The sequence below is a fragment of the Tauraco erythrolophus genome, chromosome 14 (assembly GCF_009769465.1).
Source record: "Tauraco erythrolophus isolate bTauEry1 chromosome 14, bTauEry1.pri, whole genome shotgun sequence".
NCBI classification, from domain to species: Eukaryota; Metazoa; Chordata; class Aves; order Musophagiformes; family Musophagidae; genus Tauraco; species Tauraco erythrolophus.
The window spans coordinates 21,544,582-21,560,939 of record NC_141478.1 but is presented as its reverse complement, the minus strand read 5'-3'; the positions used below and the strand labels follow the sequence as shown (position 1 = coordinate 21,560,939).

At 59.9% G+C, this 16,358-nt stretch overlaps 2 protein-coding genes across 2 annotated transcripts; both read left to right on the top strand.

Annotated features, from left to right (window-relative positions):
* Positions 1–4,258: 4,258 nt before the first annotated feature.
* On the top strand, positions 4,259–6,358 carry ISLR2 (immunoglobulin superfamily containing leucine rich repeat 2). The gene has a single exon (XM_086620477.1). It carries the CDS (start codon positions 4,259–4,261, stop codon positions 6,356–6,358), a length of 2,100 nt encoding a protein of 699 aa, XP_086476603.1.
* Positions 6,359–10,760: 4,402 nt separating this feature from the next.
* ISLR (immunoglobulin superfamily containing leucine rich repeat) lies at positions 10,761–13,798 on the top strand. The gene is made up of 2 exons (XM_086620562.1): positions 10,761–10,806; positions 12,540–13,798. Exon 2 carries the CDS (start codon positions 12,548–12,550, stop codon positions 13,796–13,798), a length of 1,251 nt encoding a protein of 416 aa, XP_086476688.1. The 5' UTR covers positions 10,761–10,806; positions 12,540–12,547.
* Positions 13,799–16,358: the final 2,560 nt, after the last annotated feature.

Here is a 16,358-nt window from a genome sequence, read left to right as displayed (position 1 = left end):
TCATAAAACGCTCCCCATTAGCCCCGAGCGAAGGGCTGTGGGACTCAGGAGGGGAGGGGGGAAAAAAAATAAAGGCAAGAAGGAGCAGCATAAATCCTTTCTGTTTATGAAAATGGATTTCTTCCCCCGACAATCATGCAAAACTAATTAGAGCCAAAGGGCCGGTTCCTCTGTATTCGATTACGCCCTGCGAGATCGTTCAGGGTGGCTGGAAGTCCCAAGGCAGGGGAGGACACGGCCTGGGAATGGTTGCATGGATTATAATTCTAATAAAAACATTGGCCTGCTGATATCTGAAGAGGTTTGCATCCTGGAAACCATCAAGAGCAAGGACGGGGCGGTCAGGACTCGTAAATATTTGGAGAAGTGATGAGGCAAAGCTGAGGGAAGCCTTGTCTAGATGGAAGAAGGTCAACCAGGATGATGGCTCGATGCACTCACCTGGTTTTGGAGGAGCTGGCTTGGGGCTAGAAGCTAGAGAAGCCAGGAGAGCCAAAAGTACTGCATTGCCTTCTCCTCCTTAAATAGGTAATACCCCTGATCAGGGCTCCTCCCTCAGCCACCAGTTGGAGATTAGAGATGTAAATCAGCAAACCCTCACCAACCACAATGGTGATCCAGGGGTTGCTCCAGCTGCCCTTGGGAGCTGCCCTTGTTTATGCCAGTGGGAGATGTGTCTCCAGAGCTGTGATGGTCAATGCCAGCTGTGGCCTTGGCCCTCAGCCCAGCTTCTACTTGTCACATATTTAGGAACATGTTGAAACTTGGGGTGCCTGGGGCTGAGGCAGGAGTGAGAAGGAGAGGCTGGCAGTGCCAGAGCCTGCTCTTCCATCTGTCCAACCGTCCATCCATCCGTCCATCCCTCCACCCATCTATCCATCCATCTGTCCAGACATCCATCCACCCACCTATCCATCCATCCATCCATCCATCCATCCATCCATCCATCCACACCTTCACCCTCTACCATCCTCTCTGGGAGCTCTTATCTGAGGGGATTGAAAAGCCACCACAGACCACTGTTGTTACTCCCTACGCTCATCCTGTGGGAAACTGAGGCACGAGTGGTGACACGAACCCCACATGTTGTGTCCACTGGGGAGGCTAGAATGGGGAGGGGGATGGATGGTGTAACCCATGCCACGTTGCTTCACGCTGCGATGGGCTCCCAAGCGTCTGGGTTAGAGCCTGGCCCTCAGCAGCACAAGGAGGGATGCGTTATCCATCCCATCACACGTGCCTCAGCTCCTGACCCATTTCTAGCACAACGCGCTGCCTCCGATGCTCCTGAGACACTGCTGATGTATCTAGGACACTTGAGCTTCTTCCTCTTCCATGGTGAATGAAGGCATCTTGGGAAGAGCCCAGCATAGAGCACTGGTGAGCAGCCCAGCCAGAAAACAAGGATCCTCTTTGTGTTGGCCACGTCCTTGTGATGTTTTAACCTACTTTCGTGCTCTTCAAAGCACCTTTGTGGTCCCTGAATCTCCCACCTGAGCTCTGCAGCCCAAGTCCCAGCCGTGGATCAACACCACCAAAGGTCCCACGGCCCCACGGTGGTGTGGGGAGCCTGGGATGTGGAGCAGCAAGGGGTGAGGGTGCTGTGGGGCTCCGGAGAGGCTGACTGTCCATTGGGGGTTCAGATAGTGAGTGAAAGTGGTGGGGGAAAAAAATGCCTCTAAACCACAACTCCAAATGTCCGATGTCGCAATTCCCTGAGCTGCAAATCGCCAGCACTTGGGAGATGGTCACGGTGAGGGTGAGGACACACTTGGGCCACCAGCCAGATGATGATGGGATGGGATGGGAAGGGAGTGAGTCACAGCTCAGCCCCAAAAATGTCAGGAGCACCGCGGCCATTCAAACTCTGCTCCAGCGGGAAGGGAGCCATGGAAGTGCTGCCTTGCAGGTGCCCATGGTGGGTGTGAAGCGATGCCTACCCCCTGCTTCACCCCCCCTGCAAGCCCCCGTAGCACCTCAAAGCGAGGTGGCTACACATCACCCAAGCACCCTGCCCTCCCCGTGGGTGCCAGCCGCCCACCAGCCCTCAGATCGCAGGGCTGAAGGGAAACTGAGGCACGTCTGAGGCTGACTGCCTTGGCTGAGGTGGTCCCTGGGCACCAGGTCTTTGGACACGGCTCCTGGCAGGGTGGAGATGCCTGGATCCCGGCATGGAGGATCAGACCCGGCATTTTGCTGTCAAGTGCCCTCCTCTCTCTGCCCCTCCAGCCATCACTCCCCTCCCCGCTTCCCCCTCTCCCCTCGGCCTTGGAAGATACACGCCCATCCCCGTGGCCTCGGGGCGGGGATGTGGAGCCGGGCTCCCCCCGCGGGAGACGTGACGGGGCTTTTACTGTGCCTGCGAGAAAGCGGGGAGGTGGTGAGACCCTCCCCTTCCTCCGCCCAAGACCCCCGGGGGTCCCCAACCCCGCAGCCCCCCCCGGACGCTCCCAGCCCCCGCGGGGGGGGCGGAGGGTGGGAGTAGCCGCGGGGTCGGGCCGCAGCTCTAGGCGGGGCTGTCGCGACAGAGCCGGGTCGGGGACACGAGGAGGACCGGGCTGACCCACCCGAGCCCATGCGGCGTCCGAGACACCCCCCCCCCCACCGCGACAGAGCCAGTGGGGCGGAGATGGGGGGGCGCGGGGGTGGATGGCGGGAGGGAGGAATCGATCCCGCTCACAAAATCAATGATTTCTCGGGGGGCGAGGGAGGAGCAGGGCCGGGGGCGGGGGGTGGCGAACAGACCCCCACGTCGAGGAGAAGCTGCGGAGGGGGGGGGTGCTCCCCGTTACCGCGCCTTTCCACTGGCTTGGAACCTTCGGGAGGAAGATGAAGGAGAGCGATGTCGTCCCAGGAACCCCCGCCCCCCTCCCCATCTCCTTCCCCCTCCCCTCCAATGCTTAAAAAATGCTTAAAAGCTCTTTGCGTTCACCCGCGACGGGCCGGCGGCACACGCCGAAATACCGCATCGAGCGGGCGGGGGGGGCGGCGGCACTGGGGAGGCGGCGGGGGCGGGGGGTACCGGGAGGGCTGGGCAGGGTCCCGAGCCCCGGTTCCCCGTCCACAAGAGCTTCCCCGCGGTGTCCCGGGAGGACGGGGGTAGCCGTGTCCCGCATCTGCCCCGACGGCATCCCGACGGCGGGGGGGGGGGACCGGGGGAGGCGACCGGGAGGGAAAGCGGAGGCGGGGTGGGGGGGGCTGGATTCTGGCTGCTGCCAAGAGCGTGCGTGAGTTGTACTCGTTGCTCTGTGGGGAGGAGGTTTATTATTATAGGGTTTTCTTTTTTTTTTTTTTTTTGGGGGGGTGGGTGGTTGACGCCGCACCCCGGCCCCGAGAAGCCGCCGGCTCCGTCCCCGCCGCAGGTTGGCGAGCGGCGGCGGTGGGTGGGTGGGTGGGTGAGTGGGTGGGATGGGAAAGGGGTGGCGAGGAGGGAGGGGGCGGCCGTGCGGAGGGGGAGGCTGGCAGAAATGCTAATTCCTCCCCTCGCTCTCGTCTCGGCAGCCCAGTGCCCGTACGGCCCCGCTCCGCTTCGCAGCTCAGCCCGGAGAGGTGCGGAGGTACCGGGGTGGGGGGCTGTCCCGTGTGTGTGTGTCCCCCTCTTCCCCCCTTCCCCAAAACCCTTCTTCTTCGCCTCGCCCCTCACCGTCGTGTCGGGGCTGGCGGAGGCTCCTCCGTGCCACGGGGACGGGGTTCGGGAGGAGGATGCGGAGAACCGGGAACGGGGAGGAGAAGGGCTGCGTGTTGCTTAACGTCACTTAGGAGCGGGTAAGGAGCGGGGTCACCCCCGGTGCGGCGGTGGGGGGGGGGGGGGAGTGGCAGGGGGGGGGAAGAGAGGGAAATAGGGAAGGGGAAAACTAGGGAGAGACGAGAAGTGAGGGAGAAAAGTGGGGAGAGGGAGAGAGAGAGAAGGCTGGAAGAAGACGGGAAGAAGGGAAGAAAAGCGAAAGCAAGCCCAGAAAAAGGAGGAATTAAAGCAGAGTAGGAAGAAAACGAGATTTAATTTATTTTTAATTTTTTTTTGGTGGGGGGAAGAAGGAAGGAAAAGCGTGATCCAGACAAGGAAAAGAGACGGAGGAGGGTGGGAAGAGCCGGAGGGGAAAAGGAGGAAAACGGGGGAGAGGAGGGGAAGGGGGAAGCGCGGCCGAGAAGGGGGGAGGGGGGGGCTGCGGGGGGAGCCCGGGCCCAGACAATGGGGCACGGCCTCGCCCACCAGGGGCCGGGAGCCCTGAGAGCCCCCCGTGTCCCTTGGCAGGGGGAGATGGCCCCGCTGCTGGCCCTGTGGCTGGTGGCCCTGCTCAGCCTGGCCCGGGCGTGCCCCGAGCCCTGCGCCTGCGTGGACAAGTACGCCCACCAGTTCGCCGACTGCGCCTACAAGGATCTTCAAGCAGTGCCCACGGGGTTGCCCTCCAACGTGACCACCCTCAGCCTCTCGGCCAACAAGATCACCCGACTGCAGCGGCGTTCCTTCGTGGAGGTGACCCAGGTGACGTCCCTCTGGTTGGCGCACAACGAGATCAGCGCCATCGAAGCCGGCACCTTCGCCATCCTGGTGCAGCTGAAAAACCTCGACGTTAGCCACAACCAGATCGTGGATTTCCCCTGGCAGGACCTCTACAACCTCAGCGCTCTCCAGCTGCTCAAGATGAACAATAACCACATGGCCCTGGTGCCTCAGGGGGCTTTCCACACCCTGAAGGACCTCCGCTCCCTACGCATCAACAACAACAAGTTCTCCGCCCTCGCAGAGGGCATCTTCGACTCCCTTAGCTCCCTCTCCCACCTGCAGATCTACAACAACCCCTTTGACTGCTCCTGCAAGCTCCAGTGGCTGAAGAAGTGGATGGACAGCACGCTCATCTCCATCCCCGAGAAGGACTCCATCACTTGCGCCCTCCCAGAGCAGCTCCGAGGAGTGCCGGTGGGGAAGATCCCGGACGTGCAGTGCACCTCGCCTACCGTGCAGCTCACCTATTATCCCAACCTGGACACCACAGAGCTCTTTGATGGCTTCACCCTGACGCTGCACTGTGCCGTGACGGGCACCCCGCCGCCTGAAGTCAGCTGGAAGATCCGCACCTCCAGCCAAACCCTGGAGCTCAACGGGAACCCAAAGGAGAGCGCCGGGAAGGACCTACACAAACAGGACCCCGAGCGTTTCTTGGTCTTCAAGAACGGCACGTTGGTGATTCCCCACCTAAGCAAGCGGGAGGAAGGCACCTACACCTGCCTGGCCACCAATGAAATGGGGAGCAACCAGACCTCGGTCAACGTGGCTGTGGCGGGCACCCAGAAATACCCGCTGCAGCCTGGGAGGGACCCACTGGGGGGTAAAACACAGCCAGGTGACAAGAAGTCTGGGGCCAAGGGAGCGAAGAACAGTGTGCTCACACCAGATGAGAGGAGCAAACCTCTCGGTCCCACCCGGCAGAGCCAACCGTCCTCGGCAGCTGGGACAGAGTCCACGGGAGATGGGCAAGTCCCTTTCCAGCTTCCACCCTTTGAGAAGAAGTGTGGCTCCGCGCAAACCAGCAAGTACATTTCCAACCACGCCTTCAACCAGAGCGGCGACTTCAAGCAGCACACATTCGACCTGGGGGTGATCGCTTTAGATGTGTCGGAGCGCGACGCCCGGGTGCAGCTCACACCCACCTACATGCAATCCGAGAAGGTCCACCTCAGGATGCTCTACCTGTGCCAGCAGAGCAGCCAGGGCCATGCCTTGGTCCAATGGTCCAAGATTGAGGAAGGGGTGAACTCATACTGGTTCCAGGGCTTGAACCCCGGCACCAACTACTCTGTGTGTCTCACCTACCTGGGGGAGGACTGCCAGGTCCAAGTGGTCTTCACCACCAAAAAAGAGATCCCCTCCCTCATCATCATCGTGGTCGTGAGTATCTTCTTGCTGGTGCTGGCCACCTTACCCCTGATGGGGGCCACCTGGTGCCACCTCCTCTCCAAGTACCAAGGGAAGACCTACAAGCTCATCATGAAGGCCCAGAACCCGGACCAGATGGAGAAGCACATGGCCGCCGACTTCGACCCCCGCGCCTCGTACCTGGAGTCGGAGAAGAACTACAATCCCAGTGAGGTGGGGGAAGCAGACGCGGAGGAAGAAGAAGAGGAGGAGGAGGAAGACGATGAAGGAAGCAGGCGGAGGAGGAGGAGAGAAATCGAAGGGGCTCCGGACCTGGAGCGCGAGGAGAGCGTGGCGGCCAGCTCCGTGGCGGAGTCGCAATCCAAAGCCAACGGCGAGGAGTTCGAGGTCCGCTCCGAGTACAGCGACAAGCTGCCTCTGGGTGCCGAGGCCGTCACCATCTCCCAGGAGATCAACGGCAACTACCGGCAGCGGCCCCGCTGAGCCTCCCCTCACCCCCTCCGCCCCCCATCCCGCTCCCCGCCTCCCCCCGGTCCCCGTCCCCCTCCGCCTCCCGGGGCACCGCCGCCGCTTTTCCTCCGAGGAACGACCGAAGCATCCTCAGCGACGCCGTCCTGACCTTCCTCCTCCTCCTCTTCCTCCCTCATGGGGCAGGATCCCGGGGAAGGGACTTCGCCCCGGGGATGCTCGATACCGGCGGGACGTTTCCGCTACGATTTCGTTTCCGTTCGGTTACCGGCTGTCGTCGCTCCCAAATCAGCGGCAAAATCGCAACGATTCCCGGTCCCCCGCCCGCCTCCGCCCTCCGCTCGCCCCCTCTTTCCTTTCCCCTTAAAGGAAAAAAACGAAAAGAAGAGGAAAAATGGGTAAAAGAGAAAAGCCCGGTATCCCAAAACCTTTTTTTATTTTTTTTTTTTTCTGCAAACGGTTCAGTCTCCGGTGGGTCCCCGCCGCTCCTCGGTCCGGTCCTGCCGCGCCCTCGGTCCCCGGTGAGTCCCTGCCGCTCCCCGCTCCGGCCCCGCCGAGCCCCGGTGCGGTCCCCACCGCTCCTCGGCCTCATCCTCCCCGGTCCCCGCTCCCCCGGTGGGTCCCCGCCGCGCCTGGGTCCGGTCCCCGGCGCTCCCCGGTGGGCGCCCATCGCGCTCCGGTGCATCCCTATCTCCCTTGTGGGTGCTGGGACTCCCCGCCGGTGCTTTCCGTTCCCCGGTGGGTACCAGGGCTCCCCGGTGCGATCCTCTTCCCGCTGGGTACCGGGGTACGAGCCCCGCCGCTCCCCGCTGGCTACCGGGCTCCCCGGTGCCCTCCCCGCCGTTCAGCACCCGGAGGGGCTGGACAGCTCCGCGCCCCCCGGGGTGGCGGGGGCGGCCCGACACCCCCCCCCGCCCCATCCCGACCCCCCCGGCCCGGCGGGACCCCTCGATGTGTGTTGGGTAGAGTAGCCTTGTAGCCAAGTGTCTGTGCCGTAGATGCGCCCGGGGTCGGGGGGAACCGCTTCCCGGGAGGCGAAGGGTCACCGCCGCCGGCCCACTGCCCCCCTAATCCGGTTCCCGGGAGCCCCGGGGCCGGTGAGTGCCGCGGGCGCCTTTCTGCGAGCTTCTGTCTGTGAAAGAGTCAATAAAAGGGATTGAAAGTGGAGCCGGATCTGTGCTTGATGGGGGGGGGTGGAGAAGGGGGAGGTTGCACCCGGTTCCCCCTCACGTCACTGCCGCTGCCCCCGGGCTCTGCCCGGTGTAGCCCCCGGTACGGCCGAAGGGACCCCGAGGAGGTGGGAGACGGCACGGAGACACATCGCCGCAGCTGCGGGCAGAGCACGCACGCAGGCACTATAAATATATATATAAAATGTATACACTATATATGTAAAAAATATCTATATACTTCTGCCCATACACCAAGCACGCATACAGTATATAGATTATATTTCTGTATTTCTATATCTGCATGTTATATATAATTCCCACACATACCCTATATAGAGATGCTCACACTCTATATGTACACATCTATGCTACATACACTCATTTTTTTATATATATATATACACACACACACACTAGGGCTACACACAAATAATTGTTATACACACACACGTTTTGTATGTACTCAGGCTACACACGCGATATAAATATATGTAAATGCAGCATATGTATGAAAATATAATAAACCAAATACATTACGCGCTCTGCAGACACACTCTAGAAACTCACTGTATGGAAAAATACCAGCAATATTTTCCCCCAGCACGTACACACACTTCCCACACGCGTACCACACGCTGTACACACACATAGGCAGGGAGAACACGTATGGTATGTACATACCCCACTTGTATAAGCCCTCTACATCCACCCCCACGCAATGTATATGCTCAATATATGTACAAACACACACGAACACCCCCATGGACACACACATCTTTCCTCCGGGCACGTGCCCAGCCAACACTCACCTCCTACACACGCCCCGGCTGTGCGTACATGTACACATTACATACATGACTATATTCCCTCACCGTGCCAGGGGCAGGACGGGGTTAGTGTCACCCCACTCCCCAGTCTCTCCCAGCCCCGAGACCAGGGGGGTTCTCAGAAGGTGCCCGGTGGATTTATGGCCCTGGCCCCAGCCTGGCCTCCCCCCCCCCCGCTGCTGATTTAAGCCCACAATGCCACGGCGAAGATTTAAGGCTGCCTTGGATTGCTTTTTCTTATCTGGACCTACCAAACTGCATGATCTCCCAGTGTCCCTGCTTGGGAGGCGGTGTCCAGCCGGCACGTGGGGACGCTCACCCGCTCACCAGCACCCATGGGTGGCCCCTAGCACCCTCTCTTATGTCTCCCCCCCCACTGCAAACACTCATTTCTCCCCACTCCAGCTATTTTTAAGTCCGGCCTCTGCATCTTTCTCCTACTGCAGGGAGCATGGGGGAGGCAGACAAAGCAGGTCGGCAAGTGAGGGGGGTTCCCACCCCAAATCCCCCCAAATCCCGACAATTCGAGACCCCTCCACCACAGCCCAGGTGTTTGCTACAGCTTTTAAAACCCAGTATGCCAAGCACAGACCCCCCCACCCCGCGTAAACAAATCCCCTTCTGCGGATACACTTCTAATTGAGTTTCATGCTTAGAAACACGTTTAAGGAATGGGAAAAGAACAATCGTTTCTGCCTCCATTTAATTAGAGGGTAATAGATTTCCCCACCTAACGTATCCACGGGGAATCTCGCCGTGATGAGCTCCCTGCCGACGCCGGATCACTCGGAGATGTGCTCATTTCGGGAGGGCACTAATTAGCACTGGGCACCCAAAGGCACAAGAAGGGGTCAGGGATGGAGCTCCGCACCCTCCTTCCCAGCTCCCGGCAGGGCTGGAAAAGGGGTTTCTCCTGGAAAAGAGTTAAATCATCCTGGCGGGGTGGCTGGATCCCTCCGAAGGCGTTAACCCTTCTGTGGAAGGGTTGCGTGGGACGTGCACACGCCTGACAGTGACACGCTCGAGCCCACGCAGCCCCGGCTGTCACACGCTTACGGTGTCACCTAAACTGTGGGAAGGTGTCTGGCACCCTTTGCCCAGGACAGCTCCAGAATAAAGAAGCTTTTATCTCCTCCTCCATGCCACCCCCCACCCCATCATCAAATTATCTCTTATCCCAGATCAAAAAATGAAAACAGAATCACCGTGTCTCCTGCAGCACCGTTATCGGCAGCACCGCAGCTCTCACCCACTGAAGGGGCCAGGCCTTGGTGGTGGTCACGTATGGAATCCGAGGTCCCCATGGAAGTGGCCAGAGCAGCATCATTCACCTGCTCTTTGGGTGCAGGTGGGCAGAACTCAGCTTGGTCCTCTGCAGCCACCTCTGCTCTGCGTCCTCCGAACCCTCCCGCATGGGCTCTGAAGATGTCCACAACAGGGGCTGATGGACCATCTGCTTCCCGTTGGCCACCAGCCCACCATGCTCCGAGGTGATGGGCACCAGAGATATCAACCCACGTGGAGCTGGCAGGGGTGGGGGGGAGGTCAGGAAGCAACGCCCACACTGGCCCTGCCAGCCAGAGCATCACCCCCTAAGAGGGGCAGCCACAGCCCCCCCCCAACACCTTGTAAAGCAGCTCCTGAGCCCCACGGACAAAATCCCTCACAGTCATGCTGCGAGCCCCCCCAGGAGCTGCTGACATCCCAAATCATCCCCTTCTCCCTCGCAAGACACTGTTTTTAACCCCGAGCCTGTTCGCAGCCTGACCCCAGTGGCAGCTGCATCAGCGCGAGGGCAAAAACAGGGATCCAGGGATCCAGGGAGGTGAAGCTCTGCCGGGGGGACTCCAGCTCCCCCCTCCCTGCTCCACCTCCATCTTGCTCAAGGCCTTTTCCAAACAAGGACCGGTTTGCCCCGTGCTGGAGGTTCCTCGTGCCTCTGCGGGTGCCTGGGTGCCTCCATGCCAAGGGGGATTCGCACCCATTGCTCCGACCCCAGCCCCACAGCGGGCTGGTTTCCCACCAGAGATGTCCCAGTTTGGCCAGTGGATGAGTTGGGAGGGCAGGGAGCAGGGACCGCTCAGCACCCTGGTCTGGATGCCCACCTGTGCCCCAGTGGTCCTGCCAGGCTTGAGGATGGTGGCAGCAGCATGAACACCCCATAATTTACTTTTGAAAGCTTTTCTCAGCCGTTTTTCACAGGGCAGAGGCGATAGCTCCAGGTAACGTCCCTTGGACCTTGGCAGCTCATCTTCCTGCCTGACCCTCACCAGCCTCTGGGCGCTCACCCACCCACCCTCCGTCCCACCCTGCCCCAGTCCCACACAGCCCTGCAGCAGGGTGTCCCACTGCCCCCAAGACCCCCCCGAAGCCTTTCACCCCCTCTCGGGGACAACTCACCTGGTGCCAGCAGCCTCCCGAAGCCACTCGCCCACCGCCCCGGACCCGAGATGTTCCCTACAAGGTGGGGGACACAACGCACTCTGAGATGTGGGGTGAGGTTTGGCTGCTGCCCCAGTTTGGGCAGTAGAAGTGGGGTTGGGGGTGGGGGAGGACACCGGCAGCAGCTCCGGGGGAAGGAAGGACCCCCCCACAGCCGTTTTTAAGGCAGCGGGAGTGGGTCGGTGCCATGGAAAACAGAAAGGCCCGGGGGACGGGGAGGGGAGGGGAAGCCCGAAGAGGGCCGAGGGAACGGGCGGTCCCATTTTCCACCCTCCCCAATCCCGGCTTCCAGAGGAGCGAGGGCGAGCGGGCTCCGTCCCCCTGAAGCTGCCGGTGAAGGGGCAGGGGGTGTCGGGGAGGGAAGGGAAGGGGGGGGAGCGGGCTGGGGAGGGAGGGAAGGGAGGGAGGAAGAAAAGGAGGGAGGGAGGGAGGCGGGGGGGGGCGGCTGGCTGGTTATTCACGGTTCTGGTATGCGCCGTGCCGGCCCCGCTCACACCGCCCCGGGGCACCGAGAGAGACGGCGGGGAGAGGGGACTGTGCCCCCCGCCCAGGGAGGGGGATGCTGGAGGGGAGAGGGTCTGGGATGGGAGGGAGTCAGGGTGGAGGAGTGCTCGAGGACCAGCCCCCCCCCCCCCCAGTGTTGCTCTAGGGGTGCAGCCCCAGCCTCACTCCCCCTGTCACCCTGCAGCTTGGGGTCCCCTGCGAGCTGGGACAGATGGGGGACACCCCAGAATGACACCAGCTGGGGTTTTAAATGCATCAGCCAAAGAGTTTCTCCCCCCATACCCTCCCCCATCACCCCCAGAGCCCCCTTCCCTTCCCTTGAACCCCAGGGCCTGAGTTATAGTCTATGCCCAGGACAGGACCCTTTGTGTCCCCTTTCATCCCCCTCCCCCAGAATTGCCGTGCAGGGCTTATTCAGCCTCTCCCTTGCCACTAAAACATGCCCCCCCAAAAAAAAAAAAAAAAAAAGCTTTAAGTAACAGGGTTGGGGACTGGGAAGAGAAGCAGAACTTGTCTCTAAGGCAGAGACAAAGGGGTCTCGGTGCCAGCTCCTGGCAGAGCCGCCGTTAACCTCTTCCACGAGGGGATGCAGCTTCCAGCCCCCCCAAAACAGAGCGGGCAGGGTCCCCTCTGCGAGGCAAGAAGGGGAATAAGGAGTTAGCTCAGAAATATTTCCCTCTAAAGACTTCCAGGAGCTGGGACCCCCCGCTCTCTTGCTGAGAAAAAGCACTATAAAAGCTGGTTTTTTGTGTTGTTTTTTTTTTTTTTTTTCCATGACGTGGAAAAAAATATGGAGACAGGGGGTTGGTTTGAGGTCTGAAAAATCTCAACAACCCTGATGGTTTAGGGGAAAAGCTGGTTGTGAAAGAGCTGTGGTTGCTCCGTTTCCCTTCATTCCAGCCTCCGCAGGGAGGACGCCGGCCCCCCCAGCTCCCACTCTTTATCCCCAAACCTGGGGGGAACAGCATCCCGGGGCAGGGGAATCATCAAAGATCCAAAAGAGGCGTTTTGTAGCGGGGGAAGGAAAGGGTTTAGGGGGAAGTTCTCCACTCACGGAGGTAGTTGGCGAGGAAATGCCGGCTTCGGATTAGGGAATATCTCAAACAGCCTTTTCCAGCTGAAGTTCTGAGGATAATCACACGGACACGGCGCTCGGCTGCTGCTTCCGCTCAGCGTTCAGTGAGGAAAAGCAGTTCCTCATCTCGGCCAGACCCAGCCCCTTCATCCCCCCCTCTCCATCTCTGTTCCCAGGAGGAAGGATGAGGCCCCTGCTCTGCTGCCTGGGGCTGGTCGCGCTCCTGGGGCCCTGCCTGGCTTGTCCCACCGCCTGCTCCTGTTCCATCAAGAAGAATGGGCGGCTGTTGGCCGAGTGCGCCTACAAAGATCTCCAGGAGGTCCCCGAGGGATTGTCCACCAACGTGACCATCCTCACCTTGTCGGCCAACAGGATCAGCTGGTTGGGACAGGACTCCTTCATCCAGGTTCCCGAAGTGCAGTCGCTGTGGTTGGGCTACAACCAGATCGGAGCGGTGGAACCAGGGGCTTTCGCCTTGTTGGTGCACCTGAAGAACCTGGACCTGAGCCACAACAAGATTGCGGATTTCCCCTGGCAGGACCTCCGTAACCTCAGTGGTCTGCAGATCCTGAAGATGAACAACAACCGCCTGGCCGGGCTGCCCCGGGATGCTTTCCGCTCCTTGAAGGACCTGCGCTCCCTCTGGCTCAACGACAACGAGTTGACCACCCTAGCTGAGGGCACCTTTGACAACCTGCCCTCCCTCTCCCAGCTTCAGATCTTCAACAACCCCTTCAACTGCTCCTGCAAGGTCTTCTGGCTGAAGAAGTGGACTGAGAACACCTCCGTCTCCATCACCAAGGGAGGTTCTATCCTGTGTGTGGCTCCCAGGAGGCTGAAGGGCAGGGCGGTGACAGACATTCCCGACCACCACTGTGTTGCCCCCTCCGTGCAGCTCACCTACCTCTCCAACCTGGACAACACCGTCACGTACAATGGTCTCACGCTGACTCTGCACTGCAGCGTGGCGGGCAGCCCTATGCCAGAGATCAGGTGGAAGATCCAGACCTCCAGCCGCCGTGTCGAGATCAGCGGGCCCAACGTGGCACGGGATGGAAACGTCAAGCAGAGCCAAGAGCGTTTCTTGGTCTTCAAGAACGGCACCATGGCCATCCCCCACTTCAGCAAGGAGGATGAAGGCATCTACACCTGCCTGGCTGTCAATGACGTGGGCACACGGGATGTCTCAGTCAACGTGGCCTTGGCTGGGTCAGAGAATCCAGCTGAAGACCTTCTCCGAGATGATCCCCAAGCTAGCCACCTCGGAGATCGGAGCTGCTACAAGGGGGATGAAATGGATCCCTCCGGTGCCGGAGAAAAGCTGGTGATTGTTTACCACATGCCAAGGGCGTCAAAGAGCAGGGCTGGAGGAGCCGTGCCCCAGGTCCACCTGGGGACCCTCCTGCTGGCTTTGGGCATCGCGCTCCACTGTTAAAGGGGGGAGAAGGAAATGGTGCCTTGGGTGTTCCCCCTCTTCCTGTAGCATTTATCTTTACGTAGTGCCATGCCTTTGCTGAGCTTCTGGGAATGGTGGGCAGTCAGGAGTCAAAGGGGGCTGAGACTCAGGCCCAGGGCTGGTAGTTCAACCGCTCCTTAGATGGGGGTCGGGGCTGGGCATCCATTAGTCGAGAGCTTCAGACAAGCTCAGGTGTTGTAGAGCAGATCCTCACCACACTGCCACTTGCCAGACATCCAGATCTGCCACCTCATGACTTACCTCCCTCCTGAGACCAAAGTGCGGTTGCAGAATTAAAGTCCACCCTCAACAGGGTGACCACCACCCATCCCCAGAGCCCAGCACCACCAGCCCCCCTCCACCCGCAGCAGTGAGCTGTGACCAGGGAGAGGATCTCTCCCAAAGAGGATCCTATCAGTCCAGCAGCACCAAAGATGCCATCCCTGCCGTGACCAGCGCCCAGGTCAGGCACGTCCTTCCTACCACCAACCCCATGTGAAGCACCAGGAGCAGAAGGACCAGTCTGAGAGTAGGGGAGCAGCCTGAGCATAGGGTCCTGAGGTGCCAGGGCATGGAGTCCTGGGATCTCAGGGCACGTGGTTCTGGGGAAGCAGAAACACAGTGGTGCTTTGGAAGCAGGATGGGTATGGTAGGACATGTCAGATGGGGCCGTAGGCTTGGATCAGGCCATTTTGTGGAGCAGGTGAAGCTTTCCCTCAGGCTCCATCCCTGCAGGAGCACAAAGGGCTGGGTGCTGGGAGCACCCAGGGTGCCCTGCGCCCTCCCTGCATGTCACAGGATCGGGCCCTGACACCCTCAGGACCTCTCCTAGACACGATGCAGCTGATTCCCCCCCCTCGCCCTTCCCTCCACCCCTGAAGCTTGTGGTCCGAAACGCTCACCTGGGCTGGACCCAGCGAGCTGCCCCGCTCCGGGCCCTGACCCCGGCGGGGAGGGATTGAGCTCAAAGAGTCCAAAAGAATTCCCCAGCACCCCTCTCTGCCGGGAAACCGAGCTGGGGGGGGGTATGATGGAAGCAAGACTGGGGAAACCCAGATGATGGAGAGAGAAGCTGAGCTGACCCATAAGCCATCAACACGAGCCTTATATGCTTTAGCCGTCCCACATGGGACATATAGACTGCACCCGGATGCCCCGGGGTGCTGGGGACCCCTTGTCCCATGGCAGGGGGTGGGGGGCGAGCGTCTGTCTTGCACCTTCCACCAGCCCTCGGGACGCAGACCTGGACCCCTGCAGCCACCCTCGCCTTACGGACAGCAATAAATACTTTTTTTTTTTAGGAAAAAAAACCCACCAAGCTGGCGCGTCCTGCCTCTGTGCACCCCAAATCCCACAGGGTACTGCAGCTCATTGCCAAGCCCTTTCCCCCCCCTCCAGCCCCCCTTGTGCTGTAGCATCCCCTCCCCAGCTCCCCCAAAGTCCTTCCAGCATCGTAGCCTCCCCCCCAGCAATGACCATGGCAGGAGGATGCACTTATAGGGTACCCCCAAATCCCCCCATCTCTGCCGGCTGCATGCAGGAGAAGGCAGCGATGCCAAAATCAGCCAAAAAACAGCTGGCTCAGAGCCTCGGGCTTCTGCACGAGCTTCTGCAGCCCCACGATCCGGTGTCCAGCCGTCTCGTAGGGCAAGGACAAGGGCAGCTGGGGAGGTGCTGCACCCCGGGACCACTCGGGTACAGCACCAGGGTCTCCACGGGGGTCCCAATGCAGAAACAGCTGGTGGCTCCTGGCATGGATGGCCTTCCGAGCTAACAAGCAGGCACATATTTTTGCCCCATTACAGGCAGAAAGGATGAAAAAAAAAAAAAATCCCAAACATCTTGGCCCTGGCAAGAGTTTCAGTTTCAGTTCATAGGATACGGCTTTTAATGCTGATTTCATCCCAGCTAAGGTCCCCCCCTCCCCACCTGCCTGGGAATAAAGGAGGATGGGAACTTATTCCTGCAACCTCAGCTGGGAATAGGGTTTGGAGACTGGGATAAGGATAAAAGGTAAGATTTATGTTCCCCACAGCCATAAGCTGTGCCCAAAAGGCTCTGCCCACCTTCCAGAGCCACTGTTCCCCTGGCTTGACCTGTGCATGGCTGGTTTGTCACCAGCTCCACGTTTGCCAAGTTCACTCCAAGCTTTTATAGCAAGTTATTAGTGATATTAAACATCTCTTATTCATAAGAAACGGGACACCTGGCCACGCAGCTTTTGGGTTGGATGCTACAGGTGATACTGCACTTGGTGGCACTATCCTTACTGGCCACGGCGATCAGCCAGTGCAAGCTCGGGATGCCACAACCTCCATCATCTTCTCTCTGTCCCTCACTGGCCACAGCGTGACCCAGACCTGAATTTCCACCTCCCCACATGGGCATTTTGTTGTTGTTAAGGGCTGTTTTCAGCCAGATCAGCTCCCTGAACCTGCTCACCCTCAGTTCGAGGTTGGTTGGAGAGGACCGAGGATGAGGAGGAGCAGAACTATCCCACGGCCAAACCAATTTTGGGGGTTTAGGGAGGAGGTGGGAA